Source organism: Python bivittatus, unplaced genomic scaffold, assembly GCF_059951505.1.
Source record: "Python bivittatus isolate LINGU-HERP-01145 unplaced genomic scaffold, Pbiv_v1 ctg000980_np1212, whole genome shotgun sequence".
NCBI classification, from domain to species: domain Eukaryota; kingdom Metazoa; phylum Chordata; class Lepidosauria; order Squamata; family Pythonidae; genus Python; species Python bivittatus.
In genome coordinates this window covers 28032981-28054258 of record NW_028277125.1, presented here as the reverse complement: position 1 = coordinate 28054258, position 21278 = coordinate 28032981, and the positions used below count along the sequence as shown (strand labels likewise).

General features: G+C 36.8%; 1 protein-coding gene across 4 annotated transcripts in view; it reads right to left on the bottom strand.

Annotated features, from left to right (window-relative positions):
• XRN1 (5'-3' exoribonuclease 1) overlaps positions 1-21278 on the bottom strand; it is a 64455-nt gene that overhangs the window by 27466 nt on the left and 15711 nt on the right. For 3 of the 4 annotated variants that reach the window (XM_088132426.1, XM_088132428.1, XM_088132429.1), the window contains exons 12-24: positions 21081-21186; positions 20829-20918; positions 20409-20565; positions 18077-18196; positions 17471-17640; positions 16969-17089; positions 15764-15862; positions 13992-14095; positions 12245-12376; positions 5185-5347; positions 3729-3842; positions 3297-3395; positions 2013-2128 (exon numbers count right to left, since the gene is read on the bottom strand). In XM_088132426.1, the coding sequence (XP_087988552.1) occupies positions 2013-2128; positions 3297-3395; positions 3729-3842; positions 5185-5347; positions 12245-12376; positions 13992-14095; positions 15764-15862; positions 16969-17089; positions 17471-17640; positions 18077-18196; positions 20409-20565; positions 20829-20918; positions 21081-21186 (1591 nt within the window). The remainder of the gene's footprint in view (positions 1-2012; positions 2129-3296; positions 3396-3728; positions 3843-5184; positions 5348-12244; positions 12377-13991; positions 14096-15763; positions 15863-16968; positions 17090-17470; positions 17641-18076; positions 18197-20408; positions 20566-20828; positions 20919-21080; positions 21187-21278) is intronic. The other variant, XM_088132427.1, reaches the window with a different exon arrangement.

Below are 21278 nucleotides of genomic sequence, written 5' to 3'. Positions count from 1 at the left end.
TTTATTGCAATTTACTAAAATTCTACTTTATTTCCTGCAAACGTATTATTAAACGTGTATTTCGTTAGTTAAATTCTAGCATAATTTTACTATATATTAATTTTAACACTTAATATTAATTAGTCTTCAAATTTATCAGCTGAAAAAGACCAGAGGATGAATAATAATAAAAGTCAAACTAAGTCTGAAAGATTTATTCAGACAAAAGATGAGCTCACAGCCATTCATGCCCTGGTTATTTCCCTGTTGGATTACTGCAACATGCTCTACATGGGTCTGCCCCTGAAGACCACCCAGAAATTACAACTAGTTCAGAATGCAGTGGTGCACTAGATGCTCTGGATGCTCTGTGGTTTGCCTGTATCATACTGCTGCTGTGTGAGCTGCTATGGCTCCTAGTTTCTTTCTGGGTGCAATTCAAGGTGTCGGTTATCACCTTAAAAGCCCTGAATGGCACAGAGCCAGATTATTTGTGGGACCTCCTCTCCCTGAGGGTATTTGTCCGTCCTATCAGATCAAATAAGGTGGGTGTGTTCCAGGTCCCCTCCTTAATGCTATTATCTGGTAGACCCTAGGAGGCATGCCTTCTGTGTAGCTGCACTTGCCCTGTGGAAAAACTTCCCACCTGAAATCTGGTAGGCCACCATACTTTTGGCCTTCTGGAAGGCTGTGAAGAGGTGTCTTTCCCCCCAAGTACTGGGTTAGGTGAGACTAGAGACATGCAGGTATGTGGGGGAGAGTAGTTTTTGGGGTGCCATGAGGTATGGGCTTGGTTTTTTTATGTTTTATAGTTATGCTGTGAGCTGCCCAGGGCTATTGTATATAAGATGGATAGGCATATAAGAGGGATGGATAGATGATTTCTGAAACCAGGTATCACTGACAAGGCTGAAGGTATCAGAAACTGAAATAACTAAAGCTACATCAAGAACTTGAAGGGATGCTCTGCAAAGTTTATTGGATGAGTGAATCCCCACTCTGCAAAGAGCTAAGGCATTCAGCATCCTCCAGAAGTCTTGCCATAGGTTGCCTCTGGAAATGAGTGCATACACTGCTGCTTTGGTTCCTTAACAGTCCGAAATGAAGCACTGTCTGTACATTTATTTGGAGACAACCTAGGAAGGCCCTGAAGCAGTCATGCTGAGTCTTCAAGAAGTCATAACTGCCTAAATGCTTAAAGAGGGCACAGCACTATTATCAATATCACTGCTCAGCTTCAACCTGTAAAGTATATTCTGCCTTCATATCTCTAACTGCTTCTCTTCTTCATTTCTTTCATTTCTCTTTCCTGATAAATTATGCTCAAAATTCAACCTATCTTTGCCTTGGAATACATTTTAAACATGCACGCACACAATTTTATGTGGGGAAGAAGAGGACAGAAAACTGGACAAAACGTTTTATAAAAAAAGCACTGTTGGAAAAATAACTTTACAATGCTTTACAATGATTTAAAGAGTTTTATAAAGCAACAATAAGCATTTCTTAATATTAAACATTAAACAAGTAAACATCATTACTTTAAACAATTAATTAACAAATTAAGTAAACATTAAACAAGTAAACAACCTGATAACGGTATTGTAAACTTTTGAGGGTCAACTGGTCTTCTGATGAGCTTTCAAGAGCCAAAATACTTCCAGTGAATTCACTGGCTCACAAAAAGGGAAAGAGAGAGATGCACTTATAGCTCTGGTGATGCAAAAGTGTTTCAGTTTGTTTTTTTTGAAAAACAGCATTCATGTATTTATTTCCTTATCACACTTCAGAGAAAGGTGTTCTTTCCCAATTTTAAACTGCAAACTGGACACTAACAAAATTCTCCTTCCTGAAACTCTGCAATCTATTCTTCTTTCCATACTAAATGCACAAATGAAGGGAGAATGCTGATATGCAGAAGTTCTACTTCCATTAATTTTTCTCTACTAAGACCAATATTCAAAGCACCTAAGAAGCAGCAGATCTATAGCATTTTAACCTGGGTTTAAAAGGGCATTATATTCCAAACTTACTTTCTTCTTGATCCCCTTCCAATAAAAATGCTTCCTGTAAATCTTGACACAAGGTAACTGCTCACTCCAAGGCGACTGGCCAACACATATGCAGGATTATATTTCACAGAATATTTCTAAAATATCAAACATTTGCTTTGAATCTTTGAGAACTATATTAACCTTTTAGCAACAAAAATAAGGAGTCTTTATAAGACTACAGATTATACAATAAACGTCTACAGATGAAGGTCTACACAAGGTTTCTGATGAAGTGGACTTGTATCATGCTTCTTCAATTCACAGGCATATAGCAAATATATGCATTGGACTTGAAGTAAGTAGGATTAGCTATTTCTGAAATGGTATGCAATAGGATAAACAACTATTGAAGTCCACAACAAACCATTTCTAATAAAGAGACAAAAAGAATAAAAATGAGGAAATCAGCATTTGCTGAATAAAGAGCAGAAAGAGGTACTATGGAAATGAAGGGGGGGCATTAATATGTCAGGAAAAGTTGGCTATTGGAAGAAAAGAAAAAATTAAGGAACAAAATAGATTTATAAAAAGAAAGAAAAAGAAAGAATACAAATGCATTATTATTAGCTATTCCAAGGCAAGAACCATTTCTTTTCCAGCAGAAAGACAGCGTAAATTAAGGTTATTTTCTAGTCTCCCGGTTTTCAGTTAAGGTGCAAAGCATTTCAGTTGCCACCTCTAAATATTGTACCGTTTAGAAACAGCCAACAGATGGGATAGCAACTAGCTGTAACAATAATATAATTCTATGTTAATCTCACAGCCAAACTAAAACAAAAGCATACTGTGACTGCTAAAACCAATATATGAAATGCCACATGTAGCAAGCAGTGCTCAGGTGATATCCTGGACCACAGATTGGTCTTGAGGGCTGGAATGTTTCAGAATGTTGATACTTTTCTCACCATGATTCTGGTTTGTCAATTTTATAATTATAATTCTAAATCAATAATTGGCTGGATGTTGAATATCGTATTGGCATAAGTAATTTTCTGATCTAGCCCATAATTCCAAAGTAGCAATATGTTTCTTTCTTTAAATAATAGTTCCCTCTGCCACTGTAAAGAAAAGTTTTAAAACCAGTTAAACATACTTTAGAACCTTTAGATTCTAATGTATGTGTACATAAATACAAATGGAAAAGATGAAAGTAATTGTTCATTATTTGAATATTTTTCCAGAAACATATAGTGCTCAATTACTACCTGAAGGATTAAAATGAACTCTACAAAGGTATTCCACAGCTAGAGAAATAACACTTACATGCTGATTCTGTATTAAGATATCCAGCTGAGGTTCAAATGGAATGTTGAAAACAACACGAATTCTACCATCTGAGATAACATCAGTGGAATCTTGAACCTTAAAGAAATAATTGATACACTCAAGTTTAAGTCCACTTCATTCACAATGGAAAAAAATTATTCCAAATATCTGTAGCTGTCATTGTGGGGAAAATAAGAGGTGGGAGCATTATGTATGTTGTTTGGAGTTGTACAAAATAAAGATGAGACAGTTTATTCATTATTCTAATGAATAAATAAAGTTTAAAAAGACATAAAGGCAAGTACAAAGTCGTATATTCAACAGACAGACAAATGATAGCTCAAAAATACCCAGATAACAATCTGATCTACTTCTGATAGTTTAAATGTATGAAGAATGAATCCGATAGAAGATTATTTTGAAACTAACTTCTCCCGTGCAGCCATAGTAAGGTGTTCCTAGCATGAAAACTGTGCATCCAAGAGGGAATAGGTCATCCAAAGTTTTTAGTCTGGAGAAGTGGCTATCAAAAGTTTTTATATCCTGCCGAAAAAAACAGAAAGATACATCACATTAAGATAATCCACTGTGACAATACTTGCTAATGATCTACTTTAAAAAGCAAGTGTTTTCAGGGAAGATACTAATCCATAAATAAGTCTTTCTATTAAATAAAGCCCTTCAGCTGTTCAGCTACTTAACAGCCAATATCATCTGAGTACCATACTCATGACCAAAAGAAAATGGTAGTGATACAGTGGTGAAAGTCTGTCAATCCTTCATGACTATCTGTAATCCTACTGTTTGTGACATATAGTATGATCAGAGCTTTTTCTAAGTACTATTAACAAATAAAGAGGTTCTGGTTAAACAAGTCAGTACTGTGCCACTGTTTTACTGAACACATTGAGCCAATATTCACTGTCTGTTGGAAAAAGTACAAGAAATTTCAGATTTAGTAACTAGTGGCACCTCCTTTAGCAGCGATGCCTTCAACTGAACATTTCCTGTACATCAACTCCGCACATTGGCTAGAGGTATTGCAGCCTGTTCCTCTTTATAGCACAGCTTCATTTCATGGATATTTTTGGTCTAACTTCATAAACTACTAGTTTCAGCTCATGTCACAACATTTCAGTTGATTTAGCCAAGGGCTCTGAGTTGGCCATTCCCAAACACAGAATTTCTTCTGCTTCAATCATTCTGTTACAGATTTACTTGTGTGTTTAGATCCAGTTGTGCCACATGACCCACATGCCACAGGCGGCAGTATGCTTTCCAAACAGCAGTGGCACCTCCCCACCACCACTTTTGTTCAGTGTTTTCTTTATGGTGGACTTGAATATAAACAATGCAAGAGTGTCCTGCAGATCCTTTACTGTCACCCTGGAGTTCTTTGCAACTTCCTGAAGCACTGTTTGCCTTGCTCTTGAGATGCTTTTTATTGGACTACTATTCCTGGGAATAATAACAATGGTGCTGCATTTTCTCCATTTGTAAACCATCTGCCCGAACGTGGATTAATGAAGCTTTGATCACATAGGTCATATACTACTGGTTTACAGGAAGTTATAAAGGGTTAACAGACCTTCTCTCCCCACTGTACTGAAGAATGTTGCTAACAGAGCATACTTCTCATTGGATACAGCACTCTCGTAGGATTGTAGACTAGCAAAAATAAGGCTGAAGGCCTCTGCATCTAGATTTATGTGTATATGTACGTGTATATGTACATATACACACACATACTCATTCATTCTAAGACATTAAGAAGCTTAAACAGGAAAAAATATTTTAAATTTGAACTCTGCTAGTAAATATTATGGATTACTTGAATCGATAGATATGTAAATACATATTACAATAACAAACTTGAAAAGATCACCTTGACAATTGTCTGGTATGCAAAAGGTAGAATTTGCTTGGACCACTGCTTTTCAAAATACACTTCACCATTTTGATTTAACTGATATCTACTCCCAGTTAGTAACTGAGCATATACAATTACAGATGTTTCATTTATAATTACTCCTTTTCTTCTTTGGTAGCTGATAAAAAGAACAAATTATACAATAAATTAGAATTTGCACTTTTTTAGAAATGGTCATTTTAATAAGAAAAAAAGAAAGACTGATTAATAATAATTTTGGGGGGAAGTCAAAGAAATAATAATAAAATTATTATTTTCTTTAAATAAATAATTTATTTTCTATTTATTATTGTAATTTTGTAATTTTAATTTATTTTAAACCTCCCAGAGTCATTCAATGAGATGGGTGGTGACAATTTTATTTATTTATATTTATATATATCTCCATTAATTTAACCTATTACTTTTTCCAGGAGTTTGCAAGGAAATTCCTAAATTAGACAAAAGGCAACAAGATAAACATTAGAAGTTGTACATGCTATGGAAACTAGCAGAAGATTCTATATACTAAGCATCAAATAATACACATGAAGCCTTAGGGTCTGGCAGGGCTATAAAAAGCCTTTTTGTGTATATGTATGGTTGTGCTAAAGCGTCTGTAATTAGCATACTTTGTGGTGGCAGAGGTAGTTTTCAAAGCAAAATGACAAAACCCCTCAAGACTGATAATAAACAAATTGATTATGTTCTATCAAGTTGTTTTTGACTCCTAGTGACCACAGAGATAGATTTTCTCCACAATGATCTGTCCCTCACCTAGTCTTGCAGGTCTTCCAACATTGCACCCATTGCCACTATGACTGAGTCCATCCTTCTTGCTGCTGGTTACTCTCTTCTTTTCCTTCCTTCCACCATTCCCAGCATTAGAGTCTTTTCCAGAGAGCTACCAAACCGCATAATGTGTCTGAAGTAGGATAATTTGAGCCTGGTCATTTGTGTCTTGAGTGAGAACTCTGGGTAGATTTGTTCAGTGATCCATTAGTTTATTTTTGGGCTGTCCACGGTATTCTCAGGAATCTTCTCCAATACCAACATTCAAAAGTGTCAATACCCTTCCTATTCTGCTTCTTCAAAGTCCAGGTTTTGCTTCCATACAGTGTCACAGGTAATACCATGGCTTGCATAATTCTGATCTTTGTAGATATAGACAAATCACAGCATTTGAATATCTTTTCCAAACATAGCTACTCAACTAAGTGCTAGTCTGCAATATATTACTTGACTGCTTGTTCCTTTACTGTTGATGGTTGATCCTAAAAGGCAGAAGCTATCTACCACTTCAATATCTTCATTGCCAATTCTAAGGCTGTTCTATCTGTTGTCATTAGTTTGATCTTCTTTATAATTAATTTTAGACCCATTTTTTCCACTTTGGTCCCTAACTTTTATTACTAGAGCTTGCAAATCCTTTGCATTTTTGGCTATCAGGATAGTGTCATCAGCATAGCACAGGTTATTGACATTTCTTCCTCCAATTCTAAAAACATGCTGATCTTCCAATCCAGCTTCCCTTAATATATATTCAGCATATAGGTTGATTAAATAAGGGGACAGTATACAGCCTTGCCCTTTGCAACCTGGAGCCAGTCTGTTTCACCATGTTCTGTCTATACTGCGGCATCCTGATCTATATATAAGTTTCTCACGAGGATAATGAAATGTTCTGGGATTCCCATTTTTCTGAGCACATTACACAGCTTGATGTGATTGACACAATTGAAGGCCTTTCTATAATCAATGAATCACACATTGAGTTCTTTTTAGTATTATTTTGCTTTCTCAATTATCCAGCATGCATCACCAACTCCTTGGCCTTTTCTAAAGCCAGCTTGAACATCTCTTTTTCCGCACAGGGCTCTAATCTGCATTGGATGATCCTAAGCATTATTTTGTTAGCATGTGAAATTAAGGATATTGCATGATAGTTTGCACCTTCTGTTAAGTCTCCCCCCCCCTTTTTTTTTTTTGCTACTGGAGTGTAGATTGACCTCTTCCAATTTGTTGGCTACTATGTAGTTCTCCAGATTTGTTGGCATAGCTTGGTTAGAATCTTTACTGATTCTTCTTCTGTTCTTCCAGTGGGTATTCCTTCAGTTCCTGTAGTCTTCTGACTTGGAAATGATTGGAGTGCTAATCTAACTTCATCTTCTAGGACTAGAGGTTATTGTAAGTAAGGAATATCTTCTAAGGTATCTTGGATGTTGAGGTCTCTACTGTATAGTGTTTCAGTATACTCCTTCCATCTTAGTTTGATTTCTTTTGAATTGGTTATAATCTATCCGCTGGCATTATCAGATTCAGCCTAGTACAGCCAGTGCCACTGTTCAGTTTCACCACTAGTCAATTTCACCACCTCAGGCATAGGCAGTCAGGGAAGGGAAACAAGGCAAACCACAAGCTAATTGCTGGTTGTTGTTGTTGTTTAGTCGTTAAGTCGTGTCTGACTCTTCGTGACCCCATGAACCATATTCTGTCAGGCCTTCCTGTCCTTCACTGCCTCCCTGAGTTTGCTCAGTTTCATGCTCATTGCTTCAGTGATCCTATCTAACCATCTCATCCTCTGCCGTCCTCTTCTCCTTTTGCCTTCAATCTTTCCCAGCATCAGGGTCTTCTCCAGAGAGATCTCTCTTCGCATTAGGAGACCAAAGTATCTGAGCTTGAGCTTCGTTATCGATCCTTCCAATGAGCAATCAGGGTTGATTTCCTTTAAGACTGACTGGTTTGACCTCCTAGCAGTCCAGGGGACTCTCAAGAGTCTTCTCCAGCACCACAGTTCAAAGGCATCAATTCTTCGGCGCTCGGCCTTCTTTATGGTCCAGCTCTCACAGCCATACATTACTACTGGAAAAACCATAGCTTTGACTATGCGGATCTTTGTCGGCAAGGTGACGTCTCTGCTTTTTAATATGCTATCTAGGCTTGCCATAGCTTTCCTCCCAAGGAGCAAGCGTCTTTTAATTTCATGGCTGCAGTCTCCATCTGTGGTGATCTTGGAGCCCAAATAAATGAAGTCTGTTACTGCTTCCATTTCTACCCCTTCTATTTGCCAGGAATTGATGGGTCCAGATGCCATGATCTTAGTTTTTTTAATGTTGAGTTTCAAGCCAGCTTTTGCACTCTCCTCTTTCACCCTCATCAAGAGGCTCTTTAGTTCTTCACTTTCTGCCATTAGGGTGGTATCGTCTGCATATCTGAGGTTGTTGATGATTCTCCCTGCAATCTTAATTCCAGCTTGTGATTCTTCCAGCCTGGCATTTCTCATGATGTACTCATGGCCAAGAGTAAACTGGAACTGGCAACATTGTAGCGCTGGCAGCTCCCCAGATGGTCCGGCAATGCTGATTACAATACTTCAGGAACACAGCAATCCGGAGGCAATCAGCGACCAGTTGAAACCCGACTTAAGAAACCCCATTTTCATGTGCATGAGAAAGGCCCCACAAGTACACTGACAACACGGACAAAAGACGACGATCATGAGGACAATGAAACCTGTTTGAATCTGCCATTAAGGAGAGGGGAGGGAGATCATGACAAGCAGAGGGGTGACCCGGGACAAGGGCACCCAGGGGTACTATGGGTCAAGGGGGGGACCCTATAAAACACTGTAAGAAACTGTGCCAAGCCAATCCTGGCTTTGTCTGTAACTGCTACGCATTATGCCTGAGTAAACTAACTTTTGACTTTGCCTGTGTCTCGTGAGGGTTTTTGTTCAGCGCCGAATGCAGCAATCCTTACAAGCATCCTTTAGCATTTGAGATTGGAACATGAGTTCAGAGATCAAATCAAATCAAATCTTTATTACGGTCATAGACCAGCATAAAGTTCAGAGATCTTTTGAAAGACTTTCCTTGTTTTTCCATGACTGTTTCCATCTTCGATGTTTTTACAGATGTTGCAATACTACTTCTTGTCTCTTCCAACAGTTCTTTGAAACTCTTTGTTAAATTTTTTTGAGATTTTTGTTTTTCTTTGACAAACTTTGGCTTCTCTTCTCTTCTTGGCAATTTCTATGGTTTGTTCTGACATCCAGTTTGCTTGCCTGCCTGCCTGCCTTCATTTTTGGCTGTCTCTTTTCACATTCATCCTTAACAACAACTTTAAGTTCATTCCATAATTCCTGTGGTTTTCTTTCAATGAAGTTCAGCACTTCAAAGTGATTCCTGATGTTCTCCTTGAAAATGGTGTGTACATATGTTCAAGATCGTATTGTAGAAACTGACTGGCTTACTTCTTTAGCTTAACATGGAACTTGCACAAGCAGTTTGTGATCTGTTCCACAGTCAGCACCTGGCCATGTCTTTGATGCTATAATTGAGTTCCTCCCCCTCCTTTTAGAAATAATATAGTCAATTGGATTTCTACATATTCTATCTGGTGATGTCCATGTATAGAGGCATCATTTTGGTTGTTTGAAGACAGCGTTAGCTATGTAGAATTTATTGCAGTGACCGAAATTGATAAACCAGTCTCCTGCTTCATTTTGGTTTCCTAAGCCACAAAATCCAACTTCATTTTCCTCTTTAATGTTTCCAAATTCGGCATTCCAGTCTGCAATCACAAACAGCACATCTTGCTTGCATGTTTTGTTGACTTCAAATTTAACTTGATCATTAAACTCATCAAGCTCCTCTTCTTCTGCATCAGTGGTTGGAGCATAAACTTGAATGATCATCAAATTAAAGGGCTGTTCACAAAGTCCAAATATTATTCGGTCACTGACTGCATTGTAGTCAAGTACTGTTCTTGCTATACCCTTCCTAAATGTAAAAGTAATGCCATTTCTTCTTTGTTTTTCATGTCCTGAATAATAAACAGTGTGATATTCTGACTGAAAGTGTTCAGTCCCAGTCCATCCCAATTCGCTGATGCCTAAAATGTCAATTTGTAGTAGTCTCATTTCATCTTTCACTATGCTGAGCTTTCCTGTGTTCTTGCTTCTTACGTTCCATGTTCCTACTGTAATTCTATCTTTGCCGCTTTGGATTTTCTTTTCCTGTATGGCAACATTAGCAATTACACGTCCCGAAGGCTTTAATCTAGCCACGTCATAAACACCATTAGTACTTAAAAAGATCCTCAGCTTTTCCTCAGTAGCATGTTGAGTGCCATCCAACCTGAGGGGCCCATCATCCGGCACTATATCATGAATCATTTTATATTTTCTATCCATGTGGATTTCTTTGTAAAAATACAGGATTGGTTTAATATTGACTTCTTCTGTGCAGTATGAATTGATTCCTTTACCACTGTCACTAAAGTGATCATCTACCTCCAGCATCTTCCTATATTGCTGCTGCCCAATATAGGTGCCTGCTTGCTTTACATTGGCAGCTGGGAAGACCTTCACATCCTGGGTGACCCTGCTGGAATATATCCTCTGGGCACACCATCCTAATGTTCTTCACTTATCCCTCCCAGGAATACCCACCACCATCATCACAATGAGGCAGCACAGCAGGACTTCAGGGGGAAACAAACAAATAAGCAGTGTATAAAGGCAAAGCAAAACAAAGTTAATATTTTTTCCACAATTATATTTTCACTATTGAGGTATTATTTGCTTTGCTGACATTTTAAGTATACTTCTAATGATCTGACTTGGCCTAGCAGTGTCAGCAACAGTTAACACAGTATTTCTTGTTAGCATTGTAACTTAGGGAGCAATCTCTAGAATGCAGAGACAGGTCATTTCCTTCACACTAACTCCCCATGGGAGAAGAGTATTTTTAGCAAAACCATTTGTAAAGTTGGTGATGCCTTATGGTACTTCCTTGAGTTCAGAATTCAAAATAATAAATAGAGCTGAAAAAGGGAGGGACAGAAAATTGCAGGAGGTAAGATGAATTGCAAGAGGTAACAATCAGCACAGTGAAAGTGGTAGCACATATTGAATGTCCATATAAATCTTTCCCCCTTTAATCTTCTCATGCTAGTGCCAATAAAGTTTATCTCTGTATTTGCATATCAAGTTATCTATATTCAGATCTCTAATGCTATCCCAATTAGACCATAATATGTTTATCTAGGCATCCTTTCTGGGCTGCTGAACAAAATTGAAATTCTGAAAGCATGGTGTGGATACTCTCTCAAAATGGCCAGAATAAGAGGCTTACCTTTTTATAAAATCATTGCCATAGTGGAAGTGACCAATCACAATGTTTAACCAGAAGGCAAACAAGTAAAGTATCTTCCTACCAACCATTTTATCCCTCAGGATCTTCTTTACCACTACTACCTTTTTTCATTTTTTTGTTTGTTTGAGGCAGGAGTAGACATATACAAAACATCCAAGCATCCATCATTTTTATTTTCCAGGAATGCCTATGAGCTTATACAGGACTAGAGAAATTCCTGGAACCAAGATGATGTCAGAGATAAGGTCCTCTGCTTTACAACATGCCAACCTCCTAATTTAAACAAACAAACAAACAAACAAACAAACAAATTCAAGTGGAATAGGGAAGTGTCCAGGCACACTGGCACCTATGGCCAATAGGCTGTTTATACTAATCTAACATCTTGCACTTTTAAAATATTCTCCTACCTAAAATTCTCATATAGTACTCATAATTCTTCTTTCCACCCTGAGATCCTTCCATGCAGTTAATTAAATAGCTGTGGCCCTATTTAAATGTTGCCTTTGTGTACATTTTTATTTTCACAATAAACTATAATTGAGTATGCTATTACATCAATTCCCCCACTTAAGAGAATCCAGCTTTGGATTTACCACTTATTTTCCACTAGGGAACTCCAAATAAGCTGTGGGCGATATATGTTCTTTCTTGTGCATGTGAATAAGATGACATATTGTAACAGAGAATTACCTCTAAGTGTTTACTATGATCACTGACTTTAGTGGCATTTACCACATTCACCAAAGTTACTGAATGCCAAAAATACATCTGACCATGCATTTCTAAATGAGTTGTTTCCACAAAGCAACTTGCTCACTCTCAACTTTGTTATAAAGTATACAGTCAAGCTATAAATAGATGAGGTACAATCTTACTGTTCTGAAATTCCCTGGATTTCTTTTATCCAAATATTATTTTCCTTTTCTCCAACAAATGTTACTTTAGTTGGTGGCACAGCATTTCCTCTATATAGTTTTTGGGTTCCAGGAGGCTCCTCCAAGTTAAACCTTAAATAAAAGCATGCAGTTAATTCAAAATAATACATTTTAAATTTTCATCTCAGTTTTAACATCATTACAAAAGAGTTGAATTCAGTCACTGTTGGGATTCTTGTTCTCTGAATTTGCTTTCCTGCAGAGCTCTCATTAACAGCCTAGGTAACACCATCAGTGCATGGGAGAGTTGTTGGTTGTTTATATATAGTAGCTCGTCTTGCCAGTATTGGTTAGGGTGTAGTTTCTTCCTTGATAGTTCCTTAATTAGGGTACTGTTTCTTCCCTAATTGTTTATCTGGTACTGCTTCCTCCCTAACTGGGCACTGGATACAAGGGAGGATTTGCTGTGGACTGTTTCCTTCCTTTCTTGACATTTGGTCATATCTTTTGAATGGTACGTAAATGGGGTTTATCTCTATGTATCTGTTGATGGATGATTTGTCTGATTTCCACTGGTTGTTAAGTGATGTTACAATTGCCCACAAAAGGAGTTGCATAAGAACACAGATACTGCAAAAACACACTTCAGTAACCCAGAATTCCAACAAGAGGAAACAGACCTACCCATACAACATCTTCCAGTGTAATAGGTACACATACCATTTTATTAAAAAATCCTAGTTAACAACCTGTCATATCACAACCTGTAAAAAGGATAACTCTCCCATACATCAAAAACTTCTGAGACACCCAACAGACTACCACAACTACTTGACATTCCTCTAGTACATAAACCAACAAAGTACCTCCAAAACATCTTAAGCAAACCCAAAGGCCCAGTAACAAAAAAGAAAAAAGTTGTAAAGATTGATATAGCGACTATGTAGGACAAATAGGTACAAGACTGGCAGGATGCATCTTAAGATCAACCAGCAGTTAGAAAACATGGTTAAAGTTTCTTAATCCCTCAACACTTAGATCAGTTCAAACACAATTTTAACTGGGAAGTTGTTGACATTTTAGGTCAAACCAAATCCAAGAAAGCTAGGGCATTCCTGGAAACTTGACATTGTGAAACATCAACTATCAACAGACACATAGAGATAAATCTTATGTACATGCCATTTAAAAAAAAAACATAATCAGAAGTCAAGAATGAAAACAAACAGCTCAGAGCACATCCTCCCTTGTAACCAACACCCAGATAAGCAAGAAACAGCCCTATATAAATAATCAGAGAAGAAACAATATCCTAATCAAGGAACTATAAAGTAAAACACCACATCCCAACCACGACAAGCAGAACAAGCTACTATATATAAGCAACCAGCAAACGTCACTTTTCCATGCACTGATGATATTACCTAGTATGGCAATGAGATGTCTGCAGGAAAGCAACCCAACTTCAGAGAGCAACAAGAACCCAACAGTTCAACCATTAGCTACATATATCATTTGGCAATGTCCTTAAGATATTAAGTGAAACTGAACTAGAAATTAATTTGCTAGTAATACAACACAAGTTGAAAATGGAAAGATGTGCTTGGAGCTTCTTACTGTTTTAACATAGCTTTTTAAAAAAAAAAAATCTTATAGACTCTTGTTCCAATACTATACCTTCTGAAGATTTGCCTTAAAAGATATATATAGAGAAGTAAATAATAAATCTTCCAAATTAGTCTCTTACTTAGTTTCACCATCAGATACAGCAACAGCTCTGGCTTCCTCAAGGTGTGGCCAGTTAACAAAGATTGATTTCCCAAGCACCAAACTGGCTACTTTTTCTATACTCTACAGGAGAAAAATAATTGTTTAGTGCAGCAAAAGAAACCCATCCTGATATCTGCACATCAGGCTACATTTAAAAAATCGACTACAGGTAATCCTTGCATAACAACTGCCTGTTTTAGTGATAGTTTGAAGTTATGACAGTGCTGGAAAAGTAACTTTATGACCAGTCCTCACACTTATGACCATCACAGGTCATAATCTGATTGTGGTCATGTGATCAAAATTCAGGTGCTTTGCAATTGGCAGGCATTTATGACTCTCACAGTTGCTCACAGTCACATGATTGCCATTTGCGCACTTCACAGGGGGCTTCTGACAATCAGAGTCAATGGAGAAGCCAGCAATAAAATTACAAGTCACAGTGGTCATGTGAAGTCTTGCTTAATGACCGCAGGGAGAGTGGTGTCATAAGTCCAGTGGTCATGTGATGTCACACTTAACATGACTGCATCGCTTAGCAATGGAGTTACCAGTCCCAACTGTGGTTGTTAAGTGAGGACTACCTGTACTTAGCAATTGAAACTAAATTTTGTTCTACTTGTATTCTGTTTATAATTATTTATGCATAGTAAATGGATTCTTTTAAAAACATACTTGATATATGTTCCATTTTTATATGCTTTAGATTTGTAAGTGAAACTTTGGCAATATGCCTTATTTTAAACATTCTTAGCAATATTGCCACAACATTACACACTCATGAAAATATTATGCAGATCAACATGCAAACACATCATATTTTAGATGTAGAAATAATAGCACCACTGTTCTCAGAACTACAGATATGTTGGCTAGTTTTTATGGCCATTTTCCCCTCTGTGAAGCTAGGAAATAGACTATTTCTAGATCTATCAAAATGAACATAGCTTCTGCCTTCTTTTCCAGATCAAATATAGATTTAAGTCAACAAACTAGAACTGCAAGTGAAAGTGTGGACTTTTCCTGGTAATAAGATGACAACCAAATGCTAGCATTTCCTATACAAAGGTAATCAATGTTCACCATTCAGAATAAGCATTAAAACAGCACATTGTTTTACAAATTACCACCAGCATATGTAGGGGAAACACATGATGTCTAATGTCTCTTCCCAAAAACAAATCCAGCAAGATTAGTACCTAAGACCAACTCAATTCTAAATAAATCAACAGTCATGGAAATCAGTATTCAGGACAAGTGTCTCTAATTATCTGCATTCTACACTCCATACAGCCTCTAGCTAGATTCTTTTATTCACAAACTTCCTCTTCCCAAATGTGGCCCACAAGAGTATCACCATACCATTTCCAAAATGATAGCATTCGATCCCCAATGCTATACACAGTTGCCTCAAATTCAGTAATATGTTCATTAACCTCAGAACTTCACATATGATAGAACTATGGATAAATCATGTAATGCTACATGTGCTCCTCTAAATTTAGTTGAAATACAGCTCCTCTGTTAGTGAGTAATCTCAATAAACTTTCAGACAACTTGAATTATTATATCAGGCTCTCAGATGGGGTTTAATTATTATGTTTTCAAACTGGTTGTCTAAGTATATGGTTTCTCTGGTGCATTAGAGGTAACCTATAAAACTCTCAGATAATCAATGCTACACACTGAAATCCAAACTACACAGTGTATTACTTCTACAAAGCAAATTTGAGAAAGCTGGACACTTACCAACTCCTCTGAATCTTCTGCAACTGTAATTTCCAGTAACATATTTTCTCCATGACTGTTTTGCTGAAATACTTGCACCCCACTTTTTTTCAGAGAGAACTAGGATAGGGGAAGAAAGACAGTGTTTATCCAAAAGGAAGGCAACCCTCCTCAAATTGGGAAGAACAGAGAGAAAGAAAAATATATATAAATAGACAAAAACAAAAACATGGGAAATACCACAGTAATGCTAGAGTTCCCAACTCCTGGAAATTCTTCTGCTCCATAAATGTTGCATGTGACATGTTCACATAATATTTATGTGCATATAATTATCATATCAGGCTCTCAGATGGGGTTTAATTACTATGTTTTCAAACTGGTTGTCTAAGTATATGGTTTCTCTGGTGCATTAGAGGTAACCTATAAAACTCTCAGATAATCAAGGCTGCACACTGAAATCCAAACTACACAGTGTATTACTTCTACAAAGCAAATTTGAGAAAGCTGGACACTTACCAACTCCTCTGAATCTTCTGCAACTGTAATTATATGCACATAATGTGTATGCTTTGATGTATATACTGTATACATATGTACCAAAAACTACACTTCAGTCAATCAATCAATAAATAGTAAGGGCCAGGACTAAAAAAATTAAAATGAAATTATGTCTAATTCAAGCTGCCAGTAAGTAAGGGAGCCAACTAAACCCCATATATCCATCTGTTTCAAACACATTCAAGCCACTCTCACACTCAAAAGCATTGAAGTATACCTATATACATTCTCTTTCCTCTTTTCAACAAAAACAACAAAAAAGAAGGATGAAGATGGGCTTGTGAGAAAAGGTAGCTACACTGGAGAGAAAAGAAAAAAACAAACTTGGATAGAGAGGAAGTGAGAGGAAACAGATATGGACAGGGCAGGAGAGAAGAGAGGGAAGCTCTGTTAGACATTAGAAAAAGGGTACATATTACCAGGCAAGTAGCCTTCTAAAGTCAGAACTAATCTTCAGAAGCGTATCCTTTTTGCAACAGTTCTATTAGCCCTTTCTAATAATTTATCATTCAAGAGCATCTGCTGTTCATAACCCTCCCCCTCATTTACAAATATAATCAACTGGGGCAAAAATAATCTTCCAGTATATACAATAAATGTCTGTCAGACATTAGGCTTCTCACATTAAAAAATAAACTATTAGCTGAACAAAGCTTCCATTTTACCTTGTGATTAATGTGTTTTAGAGTAGGAAAGCCACAGAAATATAACTTCTCTGTATCTAATTGAGTTATTTTATTATCGGCTATATCCACATGCCAAGCATCCAAAGACACAGCTTTACACCTAAACACAGAAAGAGAGAGAGAGAAAGAAAAGAAATTAAACTTCAGACAAACCACTAGTCGGCATTAAAGGAAGATCATGAAGACTGATTTTTGGGGCACTTAACTAATCAAAACAACTTTGAACACAACTATGCAAAACAATAATGCTGACGCCAAGAGCTCTCCTACACAGCCACATATTTTTGAAATCAAAGGGATTTTGCAATAACATTTCCCACAAACCTAATGAAAGGTGGCAATGTAAGAAAACAGTCGTGGATTCATTTATTTGATTTGTTAGATTAATATTCTATCTTTCCTTCAGAAGTTCAAGGTGGTGCATTTCTCCCTCCACTTTTAAAGTTTCCTTTACATTTATCACTAAGTCCTACAGACTTACCTTGTATGACACTTTTCTATGGAAGGGAACTTCTCTGGCCATGGTGATAGATACTGGAATTCTTTATCTCTATCATATAAATACATGAGGCATTCACTGTGTCTATTTCTTTGTTTTTCTTCTGCTTTCAATAATTTGTTGCATGGTTCCATTGCCTCTAATAATCGTTTCTAAATAAAAGACAGCATTTTGTAGTTATGCAGTATTCATATTCTTCTAGAATCTTGTAAAAACATATTAAAAATACTGGATTGAATCAGAGCCAATTCAGTTTCCTCAGGAATCAGTGGAATAATTTACTACACGTCCATATGCAATGTATCTACTAAATATGCTATTTTAAACTTATGCTAACTTGTCCCACTGAAATAAATGAATATTAAAATAATTGTCTCTTTGAATGATATTTATTCTGGTACAGATTGCCTATTTTTGTATGAAATAACATTCAAATTTAAGACCTGTTGAGTTAAACTGGTACTGAGCAGGAGCATACTGTGGCGTGGCATTAGTGAGGAAAAGAGGAGAGATGTGGGGACAAGAGGACACATGTTTCTATTATCTTTTAAAACTGGTCAAATACATGATAAATAATAAAGCTCTCACCTCATCAATAAATGGGATTAAAACCACAGCTTCCCATTCTTGTTGTTTTCCATTTAAATCAGTTTTAAATTCTGTTGGATAATATTCAATAATGGGAGACTCTTCACTAGTCATTAAATGCTGAGAGATAGGAAAGGAAAATTCAAATTATTTAAATATGATATTAAACAGGATATATAATATAAAATGACTTTGAACTGTGGTGCTGGAGAAGACTCTTATGAGTCCCCTGGACTGCTAGGAGGTCAAACCACTCGATCTTAAAGGAAATCAATCCTGATTGCTCATTGAAAGGATTGATGATAATGAAGCTCAAGCTCAGATACTTTGGTCACCTAATGCGAAGAGAGGACTCTTTGGAAAAGACCGTGATGCTGGGAAAGATTGAAGGCAAAAGGAGAAGGGGGAGGCAGAGGATGAGATGGTTAGATAGGATCACTGAAGCAATGAGCATGAAACTGAGCAAACTCAGGGAGGCAGTGAAGGACAGGAAGGCCTGGCGCAATATGGTTCATGGGGTCACGAAGAGTCGGACATGATTTAACGACTGAACAACAACAATAAAAAAAAAATATATACAGTATATGGCAGAAATGCCAAACAATTCAAAATATGGATCAAGTAAGTATCAGCAGTACTAAACTAATATACCTTATATACAATCATGCAAAAAAATAAGGATACCTCATTGAATTTTTTGACTTTTTCAACATAGTTCAACATATAGATATTTGATTTTCATTTCAACAATATTAATAGATAAAGGGGACATAATATAACAAATACCATGCACCATTTACATTTTGTAGTCCATTGCATAATTTAAATAAACCTAAATGCAAATTTTGCATGTGGAAAAGTAAGTATACCCCTTGCATTTATCACAACCTCAAATACCTAAAATTAATCAGTGCAAATGAATTAGATCAGGTACAAATGAATAGAACATTGTTAGAGAGGATCTGGGAGGAATCTGTCTTATTTAAACCTCTGACATTTAGTTTGATTTGCTCTTTGTTGCTGAAGTGTGTGGTATCACCACGCCTAGATCGAAAGAGCACTCTGAGGTCTTCAGAAAGAAGGTTAAAGATGCCTATGAGTCTGGGACAGAATTTAAAAAGATCATCAAACACTTGGACATTAAGCATTCCACTGTCCAGAAGATCATCTACAAATGAGAAGATTTCAAACAACTGCCAACTTGCCCAGGTCAGATCATCTCAGTAAGTTCAGCCCAAGAGCAGAATGCAAGATGCTGAAACAAGACTCTAAGAACCCCAGAATTTTATCATGTGACCTACAGGTAACTCTCACCACTACTGATGTCAAAGTGCATGAGTCTACCATTAGAAAGAAGCTGCACCAGTTAGTTCTACATGGGAGATGTGCCAGAAGGAAACCTTTGCTGTCCAGAAAGAACATCAGGGCAAGACTAAAGTTTGCTCATGAACCCCTAGGCAAAGAGCAGGACTTCTGGAACAATGTGCTCTGGACAAACAAGGCAAAGATGCAGTTATGTGGCCATAGTACCAGAAGAGATGTTTGAAGTAAACCAAAGATAGCATTCCACCAGTAGAACTTGATACCAACTGTTCAGCATGGTGTGAAAATGTTATGGTTTGGGTCTGCTTTGCTGCGTCAGGGCAGCTCACCATCATAAAATCCACTATGAATTCTTCATTGTACTGGAAGGTGCTTGAGGATAACGTGAAACCATCTGTCAGAAGATTGAAGCACAAACGAAAGTGGACCTTGCAATATGACAATCACCCTAAACATTCCAGTAAATCAGTTTTTCCTTTTTAACAAATTTACAGACATTTTTAAAATTCTGTTTTCACTTTGTCATTATGGGGTACTGAGTGTAGATTAATGAGAAAAAAAATGAATTTGAATGATTGTAGTATCAGGCTGCAACATAACAAAATTGAAAAAAGTGAAGGGAGTCTGAATACTTTCTGAATGCACTGTAAAACCCATTGAGATGCTGTGGGGTGATTTGAAATGGGCTGTGCATGCACGAAACCCCTCAAAACATCACACAGCTGAAAAAATTCTGCATGGACAAGTGAGAAAAAATTCCTCCCAGTCAACATCAGAGACTGACAGATTGTTATAAGAAATGTCTACTTGAGGTTGTTTCTACCAAAGGGCAATACTAAGCATTAGTGCCAAGGGTGTACTTACTTTTTCCACCCTTTTTGCCTTTATGTTTATCTAAATTACACAAATACGAAACTTATTTTTTCACATGACTATAAAATGAAGGAATTAAAATTTTCCTTGTACATAATAATACAAACACATGCCTCATAAAAATATTGCAACCTACCTGGTAACATTTTGGTAACAAATCCTTGCTAGCTGCAGGCAGTACTGCAAGAAGTTGTTCAAATGGCATAAATGGTTTTCCTAAATCTAAATGAATCTTCAGTTCACTGACATTGCAAATATCTGAGAGATACGGTGCGTAATGATAAGGGTAGTACCTAGAGGGAAGTAATATATTATTTCAGTTCTTTAAAGTTCTTAGATGAAAACCGGTATCCTGAGCTTATTCAACCAAAAAGCTAAAGGTAGGAAGAAGACATCTGAAATAACATGTTATTTGAGTAACATTATTCTGAAAGTGAGATACAGGTTAAGAAAGAACTAGAAGGGTATGGCTTTCTAGTGGCTTATAGTGTTAAAAAAAAAAAAAGCCTAAAATACACAAACTGATCTATAATTTCTTTTGTAATAATTAGCTTACCAGCTCCATGACTGAACACCATGGTAGTAATAGTGCAAAATCCACTGTATTGCCTGGACATAACATTTTGACTGGTCAGCCAGAAAGTCACTAAAAAAAAAAAAGCCACAAACATACACGATAGACAGGAATAAGAAGCTATGGATTTAAAAATAAGTAAGCAACTGTGTCCATCAATTCACTTGGGATATTATAGCACTTTGGCAAGTTTTTTACAGCAAAAGTTTATAATATTTTAGTGACAACACTTACTCTGAAACAACTTCTATACCCATCTTTGTCATATAATATGTTCTTTTGTACTGTCTAAATTCTGCTTCAAACAAACCATCATCTTCCAGTTCATCTTCTAATGCTGCTAGAAGAGACACAAAATTGAACAATACTTGTTATTTAACAACTATCAACACTGTCCATACTGTTAAACAGAAACAAATTGAAATTTATGTG